The sequence below is a fragment of the Astatotilapia calliptera genome, chromosome 4 (genome assembly GCF_900246225.1).
Source record: "Astatotilapia calliptera chromosome 4, fAstCal1.2, whole genome shotgun sequence".
In the NCBI taxonomy this organism is placed as follows: Eukaryota; Metazoa; Chordata; class Actinopteri; order Cichliformes; family Cichlidae; genus Astatotilapia; species Astatotilapia calliptera.
This window is the reverse complement of record NC_039305.1, coordinates 22,506,462-22,533,073: the sequence shown is the minus strand read 5'-3', so window position 1 is coordinate 22,533,073 and position 26,612 is coordinate 22,506,462. Positions and strand designations below refer to the sequence as shown.

The 26,612-nt window shown below is 41.4% G+C and overlaps 1 protein-coding gene across 5 annotated transcripts; it reads right to left on the bottom strand.

Annotated features, from left to right (window-relative positions):
* Positions 1-210: 210 nt before the first annotated feature.
* Positions 211-22,751, bottom strand: slc29a4a (solute carrier family 29 member 4a). Of its 5 annotated transcripts, none has more exons than XM_026165512.1 (11): positions 22,528-22,751; positions 20,393-20,758; positions 16,856-16,987; positions 16,657-16,770; positions 14,029-14,157; positions 12,206-12,280; positions 11,828-12,096; positions 6,314-6,434; positions 5,940-6,127; positions 3,692-3,932; positions 211-556 (listed from the first exon to the last, which is right to left on the bottom strand). In XM_026165512.1, exons 2-11 carry the CDS (start codon positions 20,613-20,615, stop codon positions 504-506), a joined length of 1,545 nt encoding a protein of 514 aa, XP_026021297.1. In that variant the 5' UTR covers positions 20,616-20,758; positions 22,528-22,751; the 3' UTR covers positions 211-503. The 5 variants fall into 5 exon arrangements, with proteins under 5 accessions (XP_026021297.1, XP_026021292.1, XP_026021296.1 ...); XM_026165507.1 differs by having other exon boundaries at positions 495-2,817; XM_026165511.1 differs by having other exon boundaries at positions 495-2,817; positions 11,837-12,096.
* Between the last annotated feature and the right edge of the window lie 3,861 nt (positions 22,752-26,612).

Below are 26,612 nucleotides of genomic sequence, written 5' to 3'. Positions count from 1 at the left end.
TTGGTTAGTTAGATAGCTGCTAGTTTCTTGTTTACCCTTCTTGAAAACCCTACAGAAAAATAATTTCCATAAAAACCAGACTGCTTTACGAATCCTCACAATGAATGTGCGAGTTCATCGTGAGGAATGGTTAAAAAAAGCATTCCTGGGAAAGTTGGATTCCCCCCTCTCTCAAAATGTCTGCAGGAGAGAAAGAAAGAGAAGGAGAGAGACTTTTCATGTCCTTTAATGACACAATTGACCAAAAATAACTAAAAACACCTTCAAACCCAGCAGCTCGCTGAGAGGCCGCAGGAAGCAGGACGTACATACAGTAATGAGGTTAGCTCCCAAATGGCATCCCACCGTATTTCAAACAGTGCCAACATTCTCCATCCAAGCCATCACTTACATAATGCAGTGCACATTTGCAGCTTTTTACATTGAGGTCTGTTATTTATTTATTTATTTTTAAATATAATATATAAACTGTGAACTCGGCTGCTTCTCTTATCGCTGAAAAATTAATCAAGTCCAACAGGAAACATGAGGGAACGGAGACACTGCTGTGCGTCAGCTGGAAAAAAGAAAGAGATAAATAAAGGAGGGGATCCAGGGGTCACTTCAACTAAATAAAGCTACAAAAGATATGAATCTGATTCTTTCTACAGGCTTTGCAGTAGTGAAAATAAATGCCTTTCATTGCCTTGAATGCATTTTATTCTATTTACAACTTTACATTCACTTTTTTTCTCCCTCCCCCAATCGCATCTGTCATAAACACAGACTGTTTGGCACTAATTATTTTGTCCCCTTATATCCCACATCATCACATAGACATTTAATACAGACACCATTCAAAGGAGGTGCAAAGCATTTCAGATATACCAACAAAGACTAGCGTGATAGGACTGCAATACCTCCTCTGGTAAATAAATACTTTTTTCAGCCATCAGGGGGCGCAAGAAGTGACGTGAAATCTCTCCTTTTACACGATTTCTTTCTTTCTTTCTTTTTTTACCCTACAGCTGGTATTGTTTGTGTGTCATGATGACAATTGCGTGGTCCTGGAGACCCTCTGCTGTAGTAGGAAATACCACACCGACAGGTTCGAGTACTTTGTGGACAGATTCTTTCAACACAGTTTCACAAACATGCAAGATGCAGTCACAAAATGTTACAAGTGTTTAGAGATTGAAAAAAAAAAAGAAAGAAGGTGAGTTTAGAGAGGAGCGTGGTCCGCTCACGTGAAACCAAGCGGTCACCCCGAGGTTGAGGGTGTTGTCTGCTCCAAGGTACGAAGCAATCAGACTGATTGGTGAATTTTTGCTGATAATCATTGTTTAGTTGACTTTATAAATGGAGACAGATCATCAACATGTTGCACTCAGTCTATAGTAGTCTGCATCGAAGAGTACAACTTGTCTGCAAAGTGTCTCGTTGTAGTAAGGGGTTTGGATCAACTGGTTGCAAACTATTATTCTCCTGTTAGAATGCAAGGTTGTTGAGCAATCCTGCAGCAACTACGTCACTATTGAAACAGAGGGAGTTCTCTTTCAAATCTGTGAGGTTCTGGATGGATTCCGAATTTGAAGTAGTTGTTGTGAATTTCAGTGTTTGTTATCACAAACAGACTGCCAACTTGACTCCATTTAGTCTTTTTGTTCCTTTATCGTCATCTCGATGCAACAAATTCGCTTTGAAGACAACGACTGACTGCAAGTTGTTGCAGATCCGATTTACGTTGTCAAAGCAACCATTTCAAAGGCAATGACATTAAAATTTAATTGCACACAGTTGCAATAATTGCCTCCAACCATTATTTCCCCCAGTCTGGTTGCAGCATTAGATATCTAACACAGTGCTCTCAGGGTCAAAAAAATGTCTTTGAGTCTTAGGCAGAAAAGACACTGATTGTTTAACCCTTGTGAGGTCTGAGTCGTTATTGGTAACAGCTCATAGCCCCAAGCCCTAACCCAAGATGTAAGTTTTTTTCAGTTAGAATGATTATTTGTTTGAAAAATGACTTATTCTGATAGCACAGGGTTAGGGTCATCCTCAATGAGGGCTGAGATCTCATAAGGTTAAACTGGTTTTAATAACAGGGTCCGAATAAAATGAGCATTTACGGAACTCATTGTCTAAAAACGCTGATCATATTTTTCCGTGAGTCTGAACACCATCTCGCTTCTATGATGGGCGACAGCTCTGAGAATTCATAAAACATAACATCACATATAATGCAAGGTCTCCTCTAAAACCACAAGCCATTAGCTCCCCGCAACAAAATATCACTTGGCTTTGCACTGTACAAATGTCAGATGATGTGTTCGCACATATGCAGACAGTAATTTCACTGTGTGATACTCTGAGGGTTAATGTCTGCCTGCTGGCAGACGCACAGCTCCACTTCTCTTCCTCCGGGGAAGTTCATCGGAGCAGATGCTTGAAGGTCAGTGGATCACCGGGAGATGAGCGAGTGGAGAAATCTGCACTTTTTTCACTTAATCCCTTTCAACACTAAAAGCCACTGCTTGTCTTTTCTTTTGTTATTGTTGAGTTATTCTGCAGCTGGAGTGTAGTACATCAGTTTATGCTGCTGAAAGGGCAAACGTCCTGTCCTTACGCAGCATGTGTGTACATGTAAATGTATACAGATGGATGAGTGAGTGCGTGTCAAACCTACGGACATTCAATACACGGTAGTGTTGGCAGGTGTGTGTATGTTGAGCGTGGAGGAGTGTATTCCTGTTGGTGGAGCAGTGAAGCTATAAGCTGCATACGCTACAGCGGAGCCAACCATCAGGCCTGTCATGTAGGAGACAGTCATAGTATTCCCTGGCGAGAGAGAGCAGAGAGTAACTGTAGAGCTGATCATACTGCCTAATCCGGGGGGAATGCCATTTTTAAATAAAGAATACTGCTCGGCGTGAACAAGTAAGCAAGAAACATGTTAGATAGTGAGTAACAAGTCTAAGAAAGTACATCTTTGCTATCCACTCTTTGATGTTCTTGCATGTTAGCATCTGCAGGGATAGCATGTGCCATTTTATCCATCCTAATTTAGCATGCTAATTTAGCAAGCTAACATTAATAGGAGCGCAAGACACCAAGCACAGGTCACTCAGAGGAAAATTATAATAAAATCTATAATTATAATCTAAATGTAACTTTAGTATTTCTTCACAAAATCCCAGCCTGAAAACAATGTCAGACTGCTAGCTAAAAAAAACTCTTGAAATATGCACTACTTTTGAGTGTTAAAGATAAAATTTAAAAAGCATCTCACAGGTAATAATGTTTAATATTATAGCGCACATAACAGTGTTGAGTTTGTTTGATATCTTATATGTAATCCTTCTCTGAAGGCTTAAGCTAACATAAAATTACATCTAATATAGGCTATATTTGCCTTGTTGCTACTAGCTAAGCTAAGCTAGCTGTCAGGCCAAAAAAAACCTCATTCATTCTAAAGAAAGGCAACTTTATTAAGTTGATAAAATAATTAAGTTACAGTTACAGTGCTAAGGTCAGTGTTATGCTGCTAAGAAGAATATAATGATCTAATTTACAACCATTTAATGGTATTCTTATGACATACAACAACTTATATAGCTAAAATTAAGCTAATTGGGTCTAATCAACTGGCTTCAGTTCAATTATTGATGCTTTTTATTTAACAATAAATCAGACAAAAGAAGTCAAAAATCACCTGCAAGCTCCCGCTGTTCAGGCGGCACTTTGCCCGCAGCCTGGATCATCGGTACAGACCCAAAATATCCGTTGGTGACTCCCATGAGGAGAGAAAAGAGACAGGGCCAGGCAGGATGGGATAGGGTGGGTTCATTGGCCGGATACACACACATGACAAACAGAGGGATGAAGACCACCCTCAGGCAAGAGAAGAAGAGCAGACGACCCCCAGACCAGTCATATGGCAGCGCTGCCAGGATCTGAGGGGACAGCAGGAGTGTTTCAGTCAGGCTGTGTATTACACTTTGGAAAAACAAGGAAAAATATTCAAATAATATATGAAATATATGAGCATTTGCAGTTTTGAACTTAAGACCGTTATGTTCAGTAATTCTCCATTGCTTGGAACAATTTCTAAGGAAAGCACTTGTCAGGGAAAATAAATAAGAACAATAACAGTATTAGTGCAAAACAAAGTGAACCGTGAGAGAAATGCAAAAGAAAAATCCTCTTTACACTTTTCCAGTCTCTTATCGTGACATTTTTCTTTCTCTCTCTCTTTTTTATACCTCTAAGCTACCTTAATTTTTCCTTTTTCAATTTAATTCCTCGTCTAATCTCTTTCCCTTTTCATTTGAAGAAAAAACTCAATTTGCCGCGAGGACAAAGCCAAAGCCTACATAACAACTTTCACTAAACCAATGTTGGTGCCTTCAAAGTCAAAATTATGACCCAAGGAAACCAGATAAGTTTCAGAGTGTTCGGATGAAGCCTCCGAGCTATAGTAAGTGCAATTATCCCACAATACACCAGACGTTTTACCAGCCTTACGTTAAATTAATGGGTCGACGACTTTAATGGTTTCAAGAGGTTAACTCTGCCTTTCTGTCTTTCTTGTTCCTTTAATGCCAAGATGCCTGTAAATGGAAATTTAAATCCCAAAATCTCAGTAAGTGTAGCGTGAGAAGGGCAATAGCATTTAATATTGATGTTAAACCAGTGAATTTTATACATTGGCAGTAAGTTAATACAGGCCCAGTTCCAAAAATGATGGGATTCACAACAGAACAAACCTAAAACTTAATTTAAAAAGAGCATCTTAGAGAGGCAGACTTTCAGCAATCTGCAAAAAAACTGCATTTTTGGAACAATTTCAGTAATATTCCTCATCATCTGTTATACATATAGATCAAAAGATTCTGATAATTTTGGAGAAATCTCTGTGCACAAGGGACAAGGCTGAAAGACACATCAGACAGCACTGCATTAAAAACTACGGAAGCCTGTTTCCGCCACAAAAAAAAGTATCCATAACTTGAAATTTTGAATTATTTTCTTGAAATTTCGACTTATTAACTCGACATATTGCGTTAGCGCTGCCAATCAGTAATCTACGTGAATGAAGTCATTTCCTTGTTACCCGGAAGCTGAAGCCCTCAGCTACAAATGCTACAGCTAAACTAACAGTATTATAGCCAGTCATGAACGCACAAATTGCTGATTATTTTCTTCACAAATGATGAAATCCTTGTGTTATTAGCTGAATCATGTGGCGTTACTATCAGCAAACGTACTATAAAAAGCGCCAATTTGTTGCGATCCGGTTTTGAGTGCGTATTTCTCTGTGCCGTATCCTTCCAGGTTGCAAGAAAATGACGCCATTCATGTAGATTACTGATTGGCAGAGCTAAATCGAAATGTCGAGTTATTAACTCGAAATTCTGAGAAAAGTAAATTGAAATTTCAAGTTAATAAGTCAAAATTTTGAGCTATATCATATGGATACCCTTTTTTTTGTGGTGGAAACAGGCTTCCATAAAAAACAGACATGACTCTGTCATAGAAATCACTGTGGGCTCAGGAGTGCCTCCAAAAATCACTGTGTGTGACCACACTGTGCTATCCACATATGAAGATACAGCTCCATCGTGCAAAGAAGAAACCATATTCATCCAAAGAACATGGATCATGTTCTTTGGATGAATAAAGAACATGGATCAGCCAAAGGAAAGGCTTTGGATTTTCTTTTTTCATTCACATTTTACACGGTGTCACAAAAGTTTTGGAACTGGGGTTGTTCTCTTCCAAGTTCTCTCCAAAAACTTAAATCCCTGGAATCAAAGGTTAAAAGTCACCACCGTGAAATATATGAATATATGATTCTAATCTCTCCGATTTTATAAAAAGTATCATGTGTGAAGTATTCATGTAAAAGTCACCACCCACAATGTTTAAATTCAAACTTGTGAAGTTAATATATGGCTCACCTTGCCAACAAAGTCCGACATGTTGAAGGTGGCCATGATGAGGATGGGGAGCCATTCACCTAAGGTGGAGTTTCGTATCTCTGACTCCAGCCCGGGAAACAGACAGAGAGTGATGCTGTAGGTCACAGCTATTGACAGCATGTAGGCCCAGATCACGCGGGACACCACGTAACGATGCAAGATCATGTCTGGTTTGAGAACACACACACATGACCGTATTAAAAATTCAAATGATTCACTCGAGCAGTCATTTCATTGAGATCGCTCCTCTACCTAAATAAAAATCACCAGGGGATGCATTTAAATTTCAGATCCATCTGTTGGAGTCAGAGGGTAATTGAGAAGTGATTAGACAAGATTTTGAAAGAGACTACCTCGGAGCCCGGGCCAGCTCCTTCTCATCTTGGCTTTTGGGGCATCAAATCGAACATAGGTACCGCCCGCAATGTCCTCGACGCCTTCCTCCACAGAAGACGCTCCTGTACCACCGTTTCCCTGAAGAGAGACAGACGAGATGTTTACTGTAATCTTCTAAACTGAATAGACACACGAGACTTTATGTTAATGCTTTCAAATCTTAATTGTAACATATCTCTCTCTATATATATTGATAGACATATATGAATGAAATGAAAAGAATGTAAAATAGTCAGATATATCAAATCATTCAGACATTTATTTCTCTTTACACGTAGTGGGTGTGCAACAGAAAACACGAACATTTAATATCAATGTGCTGAACGACCCTAGCTTCAGGAACTCATCTGTGTTGGATCCAATGACGTATTTAAAAATAATCAGAAGGTTAATCCTTCAACACTGTGGGAAAGATGTCCTAAGGGAGAATTTTCTAGTCAGAACATACTTGTAAAAACTACAAGATTAAGATTGTTATTAAAGATCACTACATTACAACCCCAATGTGAAAAAATCAACACGAAATAGACCCGATAATGACAATGAGTGAAGATGTGGAAAAAAATAAGAGTCACAAAGCAAGAACATTATGTCGCGGGCCCTAAAGCGACAAACTTGTTAGTTTGCAGACTGTGAAAACAACAATCAGAAAGCACTTTTCATGAGATCAGAGCTCCAGCTACTCATATAATTACTTACAGTTTGGGTGGTATCCAAAAAAACTGATTAGAGGGAGAGAGGAAGAAAAAGACTGCTTTCTCTCTAAGTGATCATTTTAGATCTTAGCCGCTGCTTTAAACTTATATTCACGATCGTTTCAAGATTTTTAGAGGTGAGTGAAAACGGTCTTGTAAGTTAATGGGCTACATTTCCCTGTTTCACACTCTCATCTCTGTGTGATGACAGAAACAAATATGTAAATGAGAACAGCGTTTTGAGGATATTTGCTGTACCACAGAATAAATACAGGGAGTGCAGAATTATTAGGCAAATGAGTATTTTGTCCACATCATCCTCTTCATGCATGTTGTCTTACTCCAAGCTGTATAGGCTTGAAAGCCTACTACCAATTAAGCATATTAGGTGATGTGCATCTCTGTAATGAGAAGGGGTGTGGTCTAATGACATCAACACCCTATATCAGGTGTGCATAATTATTAGGCAACGTCCTTTCCTTTGGCAAAATGGGTCAAAAGAAGGACTTGACAGGCTCAGAAAAGTCAAAAATAGTGAGATATCTTGCAGAGGGATGCAGCAGTCTCAAAATTGCAAAGCTTCTGAAGCGTGATCATCGAACAATCAAGCGTTTCAGTCAAAATAGTCAACAGGGTCGCAAGAAGCGTGTGGAAAAACCAAGGCGCAAAATAACTGCCCATGAACTGAGAAAAGTCAAGCGTGCAGCTGCCAAGATGCCACTTGCCACCAGTTTGGCCATATTTCAGAGCTGCAACATCACTGGAGTGCCCAAAAGCACAAGGTGTGCAATACTCAGAGACATGGCCAAGGTAAGAAAGGCTGAAAGACGACCACCACTGAACAAGACACACAAGCTGAAACGTCAAGACTGGGCCAAGAAATATCTCAAGACTGGTTTTTCCAAGGTTTTATGGACTGATGAAATGAGAGTGAGTCTTGATGGGCCAGATGGATGGGCCCGTGGCTGGATTGGTAAAGGGCAGAGAGCTCCAGTCCGACTCAGACGCCAGCAAGGTGGAGGTGGAGTACTGGTTTGGGCTGGTATCATCAAAGATGAGCTTGTGGGGCCTTTTCGGGTTGAGGATGGAGTCAAGCTCAACTCCCAGTCCTACTGCCAGTTTCTGGAAGACACCTTCTTCAAGCAGTGGTACAGGAAGAAGTCTGCATCCTTCAAGAAAAACATGATTTTCATGCAGGACAGTGCTCCATCACACGCGTCCAAGTACTCCACAGCGTGGCTGGCAAGAAAGGGTATAAAAGAAGAAAAACTAATGACATGGCCTCCTTGTTCACCTGATCTGAACCCCATTGAGAACCTGTGGTCCATCATCAAATGTGAGATTTACAAGGAGGGAAAACAGTACACCTCTAATCACCTGCACACACAGATATCCCCCTAAAATAGCTAAAACTGAAAACTACTTCCAAAAACATTCAGCTTTGATATTAATGAGTTTTTTGGGTTCATTCAGAACATGGTTGTTGTTCAATAATAAAATTATTCCTCAAAAATACAACTTGCCTAATAATTCTGCACTCCCTGTATATTACATAAGTGTACAGAAATTAGGTGAGCAGCATAGAGGTGGTGATGTTAGCTGCATTAGCTGCAAGATGCAAACTTTGTTTTGGAGGTTTTGGAGTTTTATGTTTGCAGGTGATATAGTTTTGGAGTTAAAGTAAGCAAACGGTGACTCCACAAAAGAGCAAAAACCCAGCTGGTTATTATATTAGGAATGCAGATCCATTCTGCAGGTGTGGGCAGTACTTATCATCTTTTGAAGTCACAGCCTCCCTCGTATACTCATCCTTATCTTTGGGATAAAAAAAAAAGGGTCCTTTGTCCTCAAAAACACTAAAACATGTGATTCTGTCCCCTTTTAATTCCCTATGCTAGAAAATACTGAACTGTATTCATTTTTAAACATAGTTCTGAGTGGGAAAATTAAGACTTTGTTGCTCATTTCTGAAAACTTTTTTAAAGCATTTGAAGGTTCTTTAAGGAAACACTAGAGGTAGCCATCACACAATAAATAAACACATTCACTTTTACTGCTTTGACCTTTACATGTTTTAGTTTTTTTCATTAGTAATGGCTTCTGGGATACATGACATCCCCTTTTTACGACAGTGACTATTAGAGAGGATGGCTGTGACCGGCTGAAGGTTGACTTAATGATGTCCACCACCACCACCACACACAGACATCTTTTCGGGTATGGGCACATCCCTTTATGCTGAGGTCTTTCCAAATACACACTAATTCACTGAGCCAGGTGACTGCACGTACACACACACACACACACACACACACACACACACAGATAGATCCATTAGTTGATTAGAGGGGCTGCCGGGCCAGAAGGCACTCCTATTCTTGATTATCGCATAATAGGAAGAGCTGCATTCATTTCCCATGGCAACCAGAACAAAGAACTGCCAGAATCAACCCCAGACACACACACGTGCACACACACACACACACACACGTGCACATACACACACACGTGCACACACACACACAGAGCTGTAAAACACCGCGGGACGTCCATCACACACTTGTATGTAATGGCGCACATACAAATATGAACACGCACACATTAAGCGATGATAGCCTCAGGTGCAGTTTCTTCCTTTGAAGGCTCTGAATGCACACACAGACACACACACAGACACACACACAGACACACACACAGAGCAGGATGAGCAGTACTAGCTTCATGTCTTCAGGCTACAAAATGCTGCTCAAAGCACAGCTACAAAGTGGGTTTCAATTCAAAGTCGTTTTCTTTCCCTCTTTTCCTCTCGTTGTCATGGCCGGTGTCCTGCTCTCTTTCCCTTCTCTTCCTTTAATTTGTTTTGTCTTATGTTTTCTCTACAATTTTTATGAGCTCTTCCCCACTCTCTGCACTGCTTCTCTCACTTGTCTCGCATTAGTAGCTTCCCGTAAACTTTTTTTTCTCTCTCAGCATCGTGACTCTCTTTCTCTCTGGGTTCAAAGGAGGCGTCGTCAACTCTCCGTCTTTCTCCTGCACCACTCCCTATATTCCTCAGCCCTAAAGAACAACTTCCAATATCTTTTGCTCTTCCTCTCTTTTAGCATCTTTCTGACCAGCAGCCAAGAAACAGCTCATAGCTACTAAGTGATTGCATTTTTAAGCACAACCAGCCCTCAATACTTGTGTGCGTGCTCGCTCTGGATGACATTACAGTTTAGAGGCCTGGCATTTCCTCCCTGTCTGAGTCCAGAAACTATTTGTCATTACAATATTTATAAATGATTTAATGAATAAAACATGTAGCGGAAGCTTTAATGAGGGAGCCTGTTGGTCTGTGTAGAGTCAGTATCCTAATCTAACTTGAAAAGCAACGTGAGAAAAATATCAAAGACGCTGAAGATACAACGCTGACTGCAAAATATCAAGTCCAAGCACTTTAGCAGTTCACTGTATAGTGTATGGCATATTTATGACTTTTGGTACCAAATGCACTACAGGAGATATGCATAGCTTTCTTGTCATTTCTTCAAGTAGTCTTCAGGAATAGTTCTCCAGGCTTTCATTCAAAGCTCTTCTTTGGATGTTTGCTGCCTTTTATTCTGTTCTCTGTCAAGATGATCCCACACTGCTTCAATAATGCTGAAGTCTGGGCTCTGGAGAGGCCAATCCATGACCGAAGTTCCACTGTGTGTCCTTCTAGCCAGCTATGCTTTTACTGCATTGGCAGTGTGTTTGGGATCATGCTGAAAAATGAAGCCAATCAGATGCTTTTCAGTTGTTACTGCATATCGAATTAAAATCTGATGGTATTTTTCTGCATTCATAATTCCATCAGTTTTAAAAACACCAACAACACTGACTGAAATGCAGCTCCAAGCCATGACAGAGCCTCCACCGTGTTTTACAGATGGCTGTAGACACTGTTGTACCTCTCCTGACCTTTTCCAAACATACTGATGAACAGTTAAACCAGAAATGTCAAAACTGGATTCATCACTCCATCAGACATGTTCCCGCCTATTTTCAGTACAGTACAGTCTTTCTTCTTTCCCTTCTTGAGAGCCATCCTTCCACCATCTTTAGTGAACAGTAGATGGATCGACTAAAGGGCCAGATACATCTCTCTGATCGTATGTCAGGTCTTTGCTGGATTTCTTTTTCTTATTTCTTAAGACCATGACTTTCAAATACTCTTCATCTGCTGTAGATACTTGTTTAGTTCTTTTGTTTGCTACTTACAATTTCATTCATTTTTTAAGAATATGCTGCACAGCATGCTGAGATATAAGTTTTCTACTGATAGTGCTTTGGGAACGTTAGTGTAAAACATTTTCTGCCTGTTAAACTCTGTTATCTTTGACACTTTTCATAGATTTAGCTCAAGAAATGGGAAGAAATTTTGTGTCTTTGTCACAGCTGTTAACGGTACACCTAAGACAACACTGATCCATCTGCTAAGTTAGCTTATTAATGTTTGAATGATTCATAGGTTAGTGTTAATGGCATAATAAACAAAAAACACTCCTTTGAAATGATCGGCTACTAGGACTGTAATATAAAAGAGTGAAAACCAGCCAATATCTAAAGGCAATAGTTTAAGAGCACTTTAAACACTTTAAAGAAAGCCTGGCTCTTTGCGATATATAGTATATATGTTAAGATGTGTGTTCTGTGCCAGAGTAATTGAGCCTGCTGCTGGCATGGCTAACAATACTTAGTATTCGCAGTGAACAGACATAAAACACATGTGAGTCAATAAGCTGTCCATAAACTTACAAATCTTACTTCCTCTGCAGTGACATCGTGGTGAACCCTGTACCCGGTCCCGTTGTCTCTCGGATCGTGACATTTGCCCGGACCTTTACCCTGGGCGTGGCTGGTGTAATACCGGACAAATCGTGAGCGGCGGACCAGCAGGTGAAGCAGGAAGCACAGCATTTCCATGCTGATGGAGACGAGGAAGAAGATCAGCGTGTTCTTCTTGTCATCTTTGATCAGCAGCTTGGTGAAGATGCGGGACAGCGAGATGATCACCCCCGCCGTACCTGAGGAGGGTACGTAAATGATGAAGGAGATGAAGAAGGTGAGGAGGATGACAAAGTCTGGCAGCAAGAGCTAACGAAAACGTGTGTGCTAATCGTTGAGTGTACTTACTCTCTCCAGTCATTACCCCCTGTGTGTACCTCTTGGGCAGCATCCCCATGTAACCATAGAAACTGGACTGCTGCACTGAAGAGGGAGGAGGGAGGCAGTTATCAGTGTAAATAGAGGCCCAACAGTCAACATTGTAACAACACGATTTATTTAGAGGGGAACTTAATGAACCACCACACACCACTTGAGAGAAGCTGCTCTGACCCTCAGACCTCCACTAATTAAACTGATATTACAGCAGGCAGAAACTCTGAGTTCTCACTGACAAACACACAGAGGAAAACGACTCTATGTATTAAAGTCGGCAGCACCTGAGAACAAAAACCTCTATTGGGTTTGTGTTTATCCCAACAGGGGGAGCTCTGACACATATTTAGTTATAATTTATTATCCTTTTAATAAAAGCAATTGTCCTCATAGCTCTATATTGTTTTCCACAAACTCATGAGGGAACTGTCTGGTTATTAAGGAGCTAAATGTTCCACTTTTTCTGCCTTCTTTTACAGGCTGAATCGGTGATGTACAGGCTTTAGCAGAGTGTTGTTGTCTGCTAGCTGCCTGCAGACAAAACTGTACATTGTCTGTAAGCTTTTTGCTACGAGCCACACTTTTCACATAGTCATATACAACCAGCAGCTCCAGGACTAAACCCAATGCAGGTCCTCTAATCTCCACTTGAGGCACAATTGAGACAATTTCAGAGTCCCTGAAATCAACCTCATTAAGGTGATTGTGTTGTTAGCGCCTTTTGGAGGGTTTTTTTAATGGAATTATCAGGCAGCCCTCCAAATACGTTTGTGCAACAGTTATGGCGATTCAAATTCTAGTATTTGAATTGCTTTAGGTAACAGTAGTCTGTTACCTAAAGCTATTATTACACATGTGTTTGTGTTGCATCGGTATATTTCAAAAATGTAGCTTGCTAACCAAGCTAATTTGTGCCATCTGATATCTGAGCTGTGCACCCTTCATCCACAAATGGTCTTTAATGGTTAAAAAAACTCACATGAGAGCCATCATTTACATACAGCCTGGACAGTAAAACTAGCTAACATCTCTATAGCCTGGGACAGAAAAAGAGAGTATTTGTCTCGAAAGCTAATTTCTCCCTTCATTAAAAAAATCTGCAGCGGTGAATTTTTAAACATTTTTCAAAGATGTTAAGCCTTAAAGCTTATAAGCATTGTTACTGCGTTGATTTACACGGGAGACAAGACACAGGTGGCTGTAATAGCGGCTAATGATTGCTAGGCTTTTGAAAGGCTAGCAAACATTTCTCAAAGGCTGCTAGTTTCAGTTAAGTCCGAAATTACATGCAGCCTGTTTGTGGCAATTGTGTGTGATAAACTGATAAACTGGCATGTAGATGGAAAATTTTTTGCCATCTACATACATAGAAATTCATATTAAGTGCTCATTGCACAGCCAGAACCCAATGGATATGAAACTGAAATTCTGAAATTTCTCCACAAAAAGTGACATAATTGCTGCGTCTCTGTAATTTAACTGCAAAATGCAAGAAGTGCTTGACCACCTCGATTTTATATAGACTACAACCAGAATGCAACCAGGTGCCAGGTAGCTGAGCCGAGTTCCCTACTGCAAAGAGCCACATCGCAGACAAGTTGCGCTAATTGGTGCAGATGGACTGATTGTAACATGTTGGCAATCTGTCTTTCTAGCCTTTCATCCAATTATAGTTCATCTAGTTCCAAAAAGTCAAGGCTGCAAGGATGTAGTCAAGAGTGGCTCTTCTGCCTTTTAAGTGTAGTCTGTCATTCAGTTCGTTTAACCATTATTAGGGTAAAAGAACATCAAAGTACCTGTACATCCAAAGGCCACCACTCCCACTGATACCAGGTTGATGACATAAGCCTGCTTGGTGGTGAACTTTTCCAGCCAAACATCGAACACGCTGACAAAGATCAGGGGCCCCAAAGCTAAGATGTAACCTGCAGAGAGAGTGACAGGCTGAGTCAGTGATCCAGGTAATGTTGTGACTGCAGGACTGAACACATATTTGATAAGAGTGAGGAAACTATATGTGAGGCAGTTCATTAACTCTTTAACCTGGGGATATGCTCTCAAGCTGACGTCAAACTTCAAAAGACCTTTAACCAAAAATACAAGCACAGCTATTTTAAGCAGCAGAGGCTATTGCGGTGAAACCCCGTTCTGAAATTTAGCATGTATGTGCAGTGATCTCAAACTTCCGGGGAACATGCATATTTAAAGAACTTTTTATCATGATTTTTTTAAGGGTGAGCTTGAAGGGCTTTAATATTTCTAGGTTCATCTCCAATATCACAGTTTGAGAATAATTTCTGCAAAGATTAATATTTTCGGCCACATCTCTCCAGTATCTCCAGCTAAGACTTTAACAAACATGATTTTAAATCAGCCTCTATGTGCTCGCCTGTTACCGAACAGCTTATTCAAAGAGCATAGCAAATCACCTTTAATGATGTTTTTGAAATATGAAAGCAATCTGAGGAAGATGCAGATGAATCCTGAAACCGCTGCTTGTCAATTCACAGTTTTCGGCAAAAGCCAAAAACGGATCTCCTGTGGTGTTTATGAATAAAGACCACAAGAGATCCATGGAAAAGTGGATTTTTATTTATCTTTATAACATTTTGCCATTTTTGCACACTCTGATAAGCTTTGAGCTTCCTGCTGTTTTTTGACAGTTGTTACTACTGCTGGAAGTAGTGCACCGTTTTATGTGTCCACACGTGAAGGACAGCTTGTAAGGTTAGGCTTAAGAATTAAAAATACAACTGATTTTAACCAGCAGTGAAGTTTTTGGCTTTATGCTTCATGTGTGTGGGAGTAAAATATGATTTTTGACTCATTAAAATGAAATATAAATCTTGGCATATCTTGACCAGCACTTCACTTTCAGCATGCTATAAGGCAGAAATTATACACCAAAGCCATTAAGACAACATGAAGAAGCTTAACTAGGATTACAAAATGATCAAAGACCATAATAAGAGTTATGCTCCATTACCAACCACAAGCCAAGTCTTGTGTCATTCTTGTGCAAATTCTCCACAAGGTCAGACGTGCAACGCTCAGAGAAACTTCATCTTGGACTCTACAGGCCTCAGCCAGCACGTCAAATGTTAATGTTCATCACAGTACAGTGTATGGCTCTTTCAAAAGGTTTGAAGTGAAAGCCTCGTCTCTCTAAAAGAAACATGACAGCACAGATTTGCAAAGATAGAACTGAAAAAAAAAAAGACTTCTGGAACAATGGTCTTCTCAGTCCAAAGGACAGAGTGAAGATGTTTGGCTATAAAACACTATTTGTCAAAAACCAAACACAGCACATCAGCGCAAACAGCTCATACCAACTTCCAAGCACGGTGGGGGACGTTGGATGATTTGGGCCCTGCAGCCACTGAGTTGACCATGAAATCCTCAGCTCATTCTCACTCCGGAGGCATAACATCCTGATGATTTGTTACATCTGGCAGCGTTCCTGAGGAACGTGGAAGGCGACCTTCGGCGTTCTTAAGGTAGCGCCGTGTTATGGGTGAAATACAGTAGAATGACGATCCCGTGGTAAAACATGTTCCAGCCATGTATTCCAGCCTTAACCATAACCTTATACCTAACCTTAACCAACACTTTAATGACGTGAAATAGTGTTTTCCAAAGTGATTTGAGGAAAATGAACGAATATGTGTGGATTAATTCCAAACAGTTCTCATATTTCCTTATTTTTCCGATCTCGTCGTTTAGGAACGTGTTGGGTGCCCGGAAGCGTAACATGTTGACGATTTGTCACCTAAAATATTGAGCCTCGGGAGAGAGAACGTGTTTAAATTCTCCAGAGTATTCTAGAGTCATATGTGAGGCCATCTGTCTGACAGCTTGGCCCAGGCTGGTCTTTCAACAGGACCATGATTGCAAGAACATCAGCAAACCTACAACAGAATGGCTGAAAAAGAAAAAAATCAAAGTGTTGCAATAGCCCAGGCTCAACCTGACTGAAATGCTGTGCATAAACAAATGCCCACAAGGTGCACTGACATTTTTGCAATACGATAATGTGAGAGACTGAAGTCATACAGAAAACAGCTTCTTCAATTATTGCTATCAAATGTGGTTCTCCAAGCTGCTGAATCATAGGGTGCACACACTCTACCGTTCATTTTGCCTTAGTGTTTGTAAAATAAAGTGGCATGGTGTAAAAATATATCTGAGGTTATATTTAAATAGTCTGAAGGCCAAGATGATTTTTTTACACCCTGATCTGTGAAAGAATTGAAAGGGAATGTGCTTTCTTTTTCATGACTGTAGTTCTCAGTGAAGCTCCCCTGTGGGTAGATCTCTTCGGGACTGTGTGGTCCCAAAGTATTTAATAAGTAACAGGGTAAGTTTTAATGGAACAGTTTTTAATTTTCCACTCGATCTGTGCTCTTGGCGCCTCTCTGACTTACCCACAGTGATCCTGGTGTGCATGCTGAGTCGCTCCACCAGCACATTGTTGAGGATGACGGCCAACAAAGCCACTAAGATGTACGTCAGACTCATGTCAAACACTATCGATGTCCCTGAAACACAAGGGAGAGATGTGACAGCGTAGCCTCGAGCCGTAACCGCAAACGTGACTTTGTGCACACTCATCCATATTTATACCTTTAAACTTCTGATGCAGGTAATCCACATCTGTGATGAAGCTGTTGTAGGGAAGCAGGAAACCCACTCCAGCCAGTAGCATTGCAAAGTAGATGCCATGGTAACGGTCGTCAGGGATCGGTTCCTCAAAGTCTGAGCAGCAAAATGGGAGTCATAGGTTAGAGAATTAAAGCAGCATGAAATCAGACGGCGGGATATGATTAACATCTGAATTAGTACTGAAGCCAGAACACTCTGTCTTCAGAGAAGCTAATCAGGAGGAAGAAAGGTGCAGCGGCAGCAGGAACGCCTCTGTTCCACTTGATGGAGCAGCTGATGGTGGAGCAGACTGTTGCGCTTGTGTTAGTGAAAGATTAATCATGGGGATCTCAGATCATGGTCTAGCTGTCGAAATAGCTTCAGTTAAAACTCGTACATTTCTGTTTTGCAGCCGGATCGGTTACATGGAGAAAGTGTGATGTGCAGGTTTTTTATATAACTGTTCTTAATCCTTTCCTAATCCCGTAAGCCTAATATTAATGGCCCAAATCATTCATCATGAGAATTTAGGCTTTACTGCAGACTGAGTGGGAAAATGTCCTTCTCACTGACTCATGTCACTACTTTATTACTATAGAAACAAAAATTTTTTTTACTGATACATCTGTTGATACAAATGGATTTTCACCCTTTTAAAATTAATTTGGCCGCTGAAAATAAAAATCAATGTACACCTTCATAAAACCTGTTGTCCTCTGCTCAGAAACACAGTTGTTGTGCAGCTGCAGAACTGAAATAGCATCTTAAGGTTAACTCATTCTCGGAGGCTGCTTTGCCACATCTCCATCTTTTATTTTCTTCTAGGAGAAGGCAGACTCTGTGGAGATTGCATCCCCTGTCTGTTTTGTTGCATACTGAAATATGAAGACTGGCAGCTTCAGGAAAGAAAGGGAAGCAGGAAAAAAGAGCAAAATATAAGTAAGAAACACATGAAGAGAGCAGGGAAAAAGGCTTCTGCCTGCAAGGCCGTCATTATGCGTCACTGGTCACTTATGACCTGATTAACATGGCCTTTGTGTAACCCGTGTAACCAGGCAACACAGCAGTTTTTTGTTATCAAGACCGCCGTCTGTGTCTAACATGCACTGCCCATACAAATCTTCAAGACGGTTATTAAATCCATTCTGACTTATTATTTACAAAAATCTAAGGGCCCTTTGATGGACTGGCAACCTGTCCAGGGTGCACCTCACCTCCTGCCCAAACACAGCTGGGAAAACCAATCGGTTTTCTACATTTGGAAGAACTTATCCAGAGGTTAAGTGGGCTGGAATAATCTAGCAGCACGGCCATGTTTAACCTTTGATTTAAAAAATCTGATGTCACTTTCAACATTGTTCATTTTTGAAATAAAGTTTGCATATTAGTTATCTGTTGTGGTAGCTGTTGGTATAGAAGCTTAGCTGAAGTTTGATAGTCTCATTGTTAGAAATGGTTAAAAAAAGGGGAGGGGGAAGAGATTTAAAGCTTAATATAACTAAAAATTTTATTTCAGATTTTTTAAAACATTTTTTTTCTGGTTAGCTGCTGTTGTAAAGTGTATTTGACAATAAATCAAATGACAATACAGCGCTGTGAAAAAGTCTTGAGCCACTTCTCAATTCTGCTTCTAAAGAGCCAGACTTTCTAGAAAGTTCTTCAGACTTTCTGAAGAACTTTAATAGTCTTGTCTCTCTCTCTTTTTTTTTTTCTTTTTCTTTGTTTTACATTGGCTACCTTTTTACTCACTTTCAGTCCGGTATTGGCTCTTTTCAGAGGAACATTCAAATATAAAAAGGCACCTAACTTAAGGGATGAACCACTGTAGTGTAATCCACGTAACAGACAAAGAAGAAGAACAGCAAAGAATCAACTTTAAATTGTATCTTCAGCCACTTTGTTGCAAAAACCTTTGTTAAAATTCCTTTAGTATAATCTATAAAAAAATCCCACAGACAACACAGTTTGACAGGAATAACTTAGTATTTTTGTACCATTGAGGTGATTCCCAAAAAGGTGTTAACTGAAAACGGCTCATTAGTATGTAGAGATGAGGTCATTAGAGAAGTACAACAGTGGGTGTGTACAGCCATCTGTAAAACATGGTGGAGGCTCTGTCATGGTTTGGGGCTGAATTTCAGCCAATGTTGTTGGAGATCTTGTCAAAATTGATGGAATTATGAACACAGGAAAGTATCATCACAGTTAGATACACCGAGCAATACATCCGGCAACAGCTTCATTTTTCAGCTTGACAATGATCCCAAACACACTGCCAAACAGCAAAAGCATACCTAGATAGAAAAACACACAGTGGAACACTATTAGTCATGGATTGGCCTCCCCAGAACCCAGACCTCAACATTATTGAAGCAGTGTGGGATCATCTTGACAGAGAACAGAACAAAAGGCAGCAACATCCAAAGAAGAGTTTGTGTCCTTCAAGAAGCCTGGAGAACTATTCCTGAAGACTACTTAAAGAAATGACAAGAAAGCTGCCTAAGAGAGATCAGACTGTGCTGAAGAATAAAGGTGATCGTACCAAATCTTGACTTTCAAGCTGATTAGAATTATACAAACTCTGTTTTGTATTATATACTGTATTTACATGTATGTTTGCACATGTTTCAATAAATCTCTGCACCCATTTTCCTAATTAAATATAAAGAAATTATGAGTGACTCAAGGCTTCTGCACAGTGTTGTGTTTTGTTGTTAAACAAACAACAATAAAAAACACTGCAGTTTAAACCAGAACAAAGTTGATTTGGATAGATGCAGTGAAGGTGAGTTATCCACACTCACTGACAGCTCGGGTTCGCAGTCATGCAGTTTGAGTCTCTCCACCTCTCTCTTGTCAAATCCCACATAATGTTGTGGCGTATGTGCTTGTTTCAGGTCAAATCAACACGGGTGAGCAGATTACAGCCCGTCCACACAGATACAATTTCAGCAGGTCTTAAAAGATAAGACAGTTTGGGTAGTTAATCTGCGGTATCAGTAGCAGTGTTATAAAAGATCTTGGGATTCTTCGATCTATACAACTGTGCAAACTCTGAAAACTTCCAGCTGAAAAACCTATAACCTATAAGCATCTTTTTCACTGCTTCTTACAATCTCAAATATATTTTAAAAACATCCAGAGCAGAGGTTTACTGCCCTCTGAATACATATCTAACAGTTAATCAGTAAATATGTAAACAGCACATGTAAATGCTATTCTGTCTAAATTCTTTATATATAGAATATAATGTGAAAGTGTGGTAAACAATGAAGAAGGTGCATTTTAAATTTTCTGGTGGAAAATCATTGGCAAACACTTTTCTCTCTGTCCACGTATCTAAACACTTTGTTCCTGGTGTTTAGGAGTAGAAGGATATTAATGTGCCTTTTTTCACTTTGACAAATTGCTGTTTGTTGGTACACCTACCCCTTTCCTTCCTTCCATGTTCCTCGCCTCTCTCTTTATAAATAGTAGATTACACACACTCATGCACAGATAGAACAAAAACTCCCTCACCGGGCTCGGACAAAGCCAGCACTCCTCGCTCCGGGGCGTCTTTACTGATCTCCTCCTCCTCCAGCTGGTATGAATCGAAGCTGTAGCTCTGCACAATGCCGCTCTCTCTTCCCTCTCTCCAGCCCTCTCTCCAAACAGATCTTCCTCCATCCCTCCACACGTCCCTCTCCTCGGGTGTCTGGGCCGGCGTGGGCCTGCGGCGCTCCGCGCCCACCGAACCCATTCCTGCACTTGACGTACGCTCGCGAAGAAACACGCACTGTGGTTGATTAGACAAGCTGTGCGCTCTCGTGAGCGTGCATGCTAGACGCAATCACAGAGGCACGCCCTGGAAGAGATGCAGGAGACCTTCCGATGATGGAGGATCTGCAGGGCATGAAAGAACAGGAAACAGAAATAAATATAAGAAAAGACAGAAGAAGACTAGAAAAAACGCAAGCTGTGCTTTCCGGAAAATAACAAAACTCAAGGTTAGACAGCAAAAGAAATGTGGCCCCCCTGTTTGTGTATGTGTGTCGGTGTGAGAAGCATATTAACAGAGAGAAACAGAATGACAAAGGATGCATGAATGAGTGACAGACAAGGTGAGCATAAATGCATCTCTGCATTCAGTAAAGAGGCGCCGAGAGAGCTGAAGCTGTGCAGTGTAGAAGAGAAGAAGAGGTCCAAGTGGAAATCAATTAGCTGACTAACAGAAATATCCGTCATCTACAATTCAAGTCATTGATTACTAGTTTGCATTTTTGCAGCTTTACAATTCAACAGAGAAGCCCACTGTATTCTTTCACCTGTTGAATCGTTTTCTCTACAAAGATCAGAAAACAGAGCACGATGCTCATCACAGTTGCAGCATGCAATACCAAAAACACCTCAACACTCGCTTGGAATCTCTTGTTGTCACCACTACCCTGATTTTTATTTGTAGCCAACAGTCCAAATCTAGTCAGTTTGCAGGCTTATAAATGAGATAAGCACTGACCTTTGCTACCGAGCAATTATTGAGAAACTTGATTAGCAGTCAGAACACACGCCAATAAATTCTCTGCACTATGACTGAAAGTGTAGCCTGCTGAGGAGCGGAGGAACCCCTGCTCACTTTTAAATGTAAGTTAGTCCCTTCTGTCATCAGAGCAGCTGAGCTGCGGTTCAATACGTGTTTGCATTTACTTCAGTCAACATTGTTACAAGCTGGATCAATATTAATGGCCGCTGATGTTGTTCCATACTGGCGTAGAAAGAGAGCACAAAAGCGCTTCTATTCTGCGCACCTGGCTGGATTGTGCAAACACAAGGAGGACATGCAAAGAGGAGGCAACAATTCAACCCTGCGGCCTCGCTGCCAGTCTCCCTGCTCACCTCTGGTGCCCTGCAAGTGCTATTTCACTCCAGGCCAACAGCACGAGTGCGGAACAAGCCGGCTTTATTTCTTTTTATGTTCTATTTTAATCCTCTGCTGTCTGGAAACTGGTAGGATCGGATGATGTAAGAAGGTTATCATCTGTGTAACATCACGGGCCCCGGTGGCCCCCTCAGAGGAACAGGTGATTATTAAATACAAAGCAGTGACAGCTCTGTTTATGAAGTAAAGCCGGGCTGCTGTTCTAGATCAGATATGATCCCAGTTTACGCTCTGTACAGATTCCACGTCCAGACTTCGGGCGGCGCTCGCAGCCCTTCTCCTTTTAAATCAAAAGGCTCCAGCCAGCTGCTGTAATTGAATTGCAGTCTGATGTGCTGCAGTTTCTATTGTTGACTTAAATGAGCAAAGAAAATTATAAAAGAAAGGAAAGAAAAGGAATAAATAAAACTAACATCTCGTTTTACGCCTTCTGAAGAGCGTACGCCTGCAGAAATGGCAAATGAACACATTAACTCACAATCATTTGCTTTTGATAGAAAACGCGTGATTTTCATAAAATCTAATGAAAAAATAAATACATACATAGAAAATAAACATGAGCAGGACGTTAGAGCGGAGGGCGAAACAGAGATAATAATGCCAGTTCCTCTTTTAGAAATCCAGCCCAGTCAGTCCAGCACGGCTAACGTGTCGCTCTCACGTCGCTCATTCGGCTCTCCTCTTTATGAACGACAAACAAAAACACACCAACAACAGGTTATTAACGGCCCGTTACCTCCCGAGTCTCCCCTCTCGCTCCTCTCCCCCTCTCTCTCGCCTTCCTACAGCAGCAGCGAAGTCCTTCCTGCAGGATCCTCGAGGTGGTCTCCGCCGACCGGACTCGCTCCTTTCCTCAGCGCCGTCTCCATCAGACAGAGGGGGAAAGCTCCGGGTTTCCTCCTCCGTGGGGTCCTAAAAACGCACCATCCAGCGGCAGAGGCAGAGGGAAGCGCGGATGGATGGATGAGGAAAGCGAAGGGGGGAGGAGGGAGGAGGAGGAGGGAGGAGGAGGAGGGGGGCACCCGCCTGTGGCTGTTCATCTTTTGCAATCAGCCTTTTGAAAGGCACCGATAGAGCAGAGAATTCATCCCAGTGCGTCTCCAACAACTTTCCAGTTTAATCACCTGCTTTATATATTTGAAAGTGCTGCTTTGTTTTTTAATGATTTATAAGCCATGGTGTAAGTCATCAAACTACAACTAAAAATTATATTTCAGTGGAAGAAAGGGGAGAAAATGCAGACATTATGCACTTACTTCACACACCACAGTCCTCTGTGCGTCACAGGCCCATATATAAATGTGTTTAACAGTCCCTCCATCCCCCCCACTTGTTTTCAACATTTACTGGCCTGATGTGATAACCTGCATACACATGTGTCGCCAGAGCACGTGGATGAGACACACGGTGGTAGGAAATGGGGATAAATTGTGCACACCTCCACAGTAACCACAATGCTGGCAGTGGGGCCTCCAAGTGATTGACAAGTTTATCAGTTCAGTTCAATATGCTAATGCTTTATTACTGGCAAGCTCTCCGTCATGCTGCACACCCCCACTGCTGCCATAAAGGAGCCAAGCCAGGCGGGAATTAACTAAATGGGATAGCAGCCTTGTTAGGTGTGGGCCTGCTGTCAGTGTCACAGCAACAGCCTCAGGAGCTGCTGCTGCTGCTGTTATTGTTTCTGCTGCTGTTGCAGTGCATGATGTGAGGTCCTTGGTTTGAATGCCACTCTGAAGCTTGCTAGTTTAAGCGTTGATTTCACTCGTGCAGAGTTCAGCTCACTCATCTCCAAGCTTAAAATCACTGGTCACAGAAAAGCTCCAATGCTGTAAAGCATCAAACAAAAAGTTGATCTAATTCGAATGCTGAATTTGTCCTTTGGTGAATTTTAGTAATCGCCACGTTTGCACATAGCTGTTTGCTGATCTCTTAAAGATTATGTGCAGAGAGCAAACCTTTGATAGTCTGGATTTCTATTTCTGATTTCTTCCTGGCACACGCTGTGCATGGCAGACTAATTCAGAGAAGACACGCAAATTAAAAAGACGCAGGGCGAGAACACAAGTAGAAATATTTTTTTTAAAGTGAAGCAGCGGGAGCTGTGCTAAAGCATGTTTTACAGAAAAGAAAATCACAGCTGCATAGCAAGTACTTTTTGATGCTGCTGATTTCGTATGTCTGTCTTTTTCATAATGGCATCACTCAGACCTTTACTTTATACCTGAAATGAGTCCAAATTACAGCCCTGTGCTACATCATCAGTGCAAAGAGTGCATTTGCTGACTCACAGCACAGCAAGGTGTATTTTTTGTTTTTTTAAACCGATTTCTGAGAAATGAACAATTTGAAGTCATGAAAAAGACAAGTGCACCCATCATTGTGTGTCTCCACACCAGTGTTACTCTGCATGTACAAAAAAGAAAAGCATTAAAATATCCCAAAGAAGATGCACTTGTCATTAAATTTCAAGCTTCGGTGTTCTCTGTACATTTAATTCTTTTCAAAGCAAAGCTGCACAGTGCTAGAAAAATTGCACACACTTTATACACAGACCTGTGTGTTGACAGGGGATTATGAGCAAAACGAATCACACTGTGGGTGTAATTTTGGAGCCATAATTACAGTATGTACGCTTTACTGTAGATGCCCCACAGCAGAACATATGTCTGACAGATGTAAAGGACTGGCCTTTACATCTGGGACTTATTGGTTTTCTTGCAGAGTTAGATTAAAAGATCAATACCTCTGTCACAGCTGTGCCTAAAAATGCAAAGCTCACTAACAACACATTTTCCCTTGTATCTTTAAACCATTCAAAGAAGAAAAACAAAATCAAAAAACAGAGCTGGCTGCTCCAGTTTGGCACTCTTTCCCCTCACTGACAGCTTTTTTCTCATTGGCTGCCCCTCCTAAAGAAAAAGCTGGTGCTGCAGATTGATAGGGCAGCTGTGTTTACAGCCTGAGCCGCCTGTCCTGTTTGATGTCATAAAGAGCCAGGAGCAGAGAAGAAGTTTGAAACGGAAAAATGCAGTGCAGTCTGTACCATTTGTAACAGTATGTACTGTATCTGACACAAACGTAAGGGAAAAGACAACAGGTTCACTTTAAGAGGGGCTCTTAGGAGGCTTTTATCCCCTGTGGACCCATCCAGGCAACTTTTTTCTTAACTTCATGCCAAACTAATTATAAAAAATGTTGGGTTTCCCTGATTGCATCCTTTACTGCTTGGAGAATTTAAAAAGCTGAACTTTCATCTCTGAATTCCTTTCAGTTCTTAGGTTGCTACTCAGAGAAAGGAAAGAAAGTCAGTGGTTACAGCTACAGGGGAAGACGGAGACATGCAAAAAGATCTTGTGGCCGAGGTGCAGGCATTCTGACGGTGGTCCAGAAACGCTTCCTTAAGATGAATTTAATCTGTGTGAAATACCCTGGATCTGGTGCCTGCTTTATCTCTTTAGCTGGCTGTTTTGTTTGTGCACCTGTCTTCCTCTCACCCGTCTGCCTGTCTGCCTGGGTTATAACTGAGTCTCCAGCCTGCCCGTCTCACCGGCTCTCTCGTTTTGGCTGCGCGCCTGCCTCCCTCTGCTCAGCTCGTAGGAAGGCTCACATCTCTGGATTTATGCTGCATGTTGAATAGTAATGGCTCGCCGTGTTGTTTTAGCCCACAGCAATATGTCCAAAAAAAAAGACTTCCTGTAGATTTGTTGGCATCCACGTCTCACTTATGTTGTGGAAGACCTAAATGTGTTTGCACAGTCACATTATGACTTCCCTCTTCTTGCTATAAATCTTTAAATTTGAAAGCTAATAGCTTTTTTTGTTAAAAGAAAGTTGTGGTGGGGGTTCAGGTGAGACTAGATCTCCAGGAAGTAAATGTCAGTGTGATATCCTCCGAAATCATGGATGCAACACTTTGTGAGTGAGTGTGTGTGTCCCGTAAATATTTTCCTCAGTAGCTCTCTGTCATGAATGTGTAAAAAGGTCAGAGTATGTTATGCCTCCTTTGCTCAGATGGAGTTAGTTTTCTTCCCAACAATAGCCCGAGGTGCTGCACTGACAGTAGCATCTATGTGTGGTACTAGTTTATTATCTGTATCCAATATTTATCCTGCTCTTTACCACACTGCCTTAGAGCAATGTGTGTGTGTGTGTGTGTGTGTGTGTGTGTGTGTGTGTGTGTGTGTGTGTGTGTGTGTGTGTGTGTGTCCCTCCATCCGCTCATCCATCCCTCCTTCCAGCCTGGTAAAGATGCTGAGCCTCTGCTGTGTCTATATTTAGCTCCTGGTTCAATCAATGACGGCAGAGCCACAGCGCCATGACTCTGCATGCTGATAGTACTCCTGCCTATCACCACCTCCGCTCACCTCCGAAGAACGAGATGGAGAAAGGCAGCAGGCGGAACGGAGGGAGACAAAAGCAGGAGGATCAGCGAATGAGAGAAAACGATGACAAGAAGATGAGAGCAAAACAGGCAAAAAGACCCAAAAAACCCACAATCAAAGACAGATGGAGGCCTTCATCCTATCACACGGGAAAGACTACGAGAAATATGAAGAAAAGGAGGTGACGGCGACATGCGAGGCAGGCAGGTGAAGGAGAGAGATGAAAGGAGAGAGCAGGTGTGGAAGCAAAAAAAAAAGAGGCAGAGGCATCGGGAGATGGAGACAGATGGAGCGAGGAGGGGGAAAAGAGAGAGCTGAAGCGGGAAGAGGAGGTGGGGAGTTCACATGAGCAGAGATGAAGACACACGAATCGAAGGGTGAGAGAGCAGGGGAGAATAGCTGTTGTGTCTGAGGAAGGAGAGAGCGTGGAAGAGGG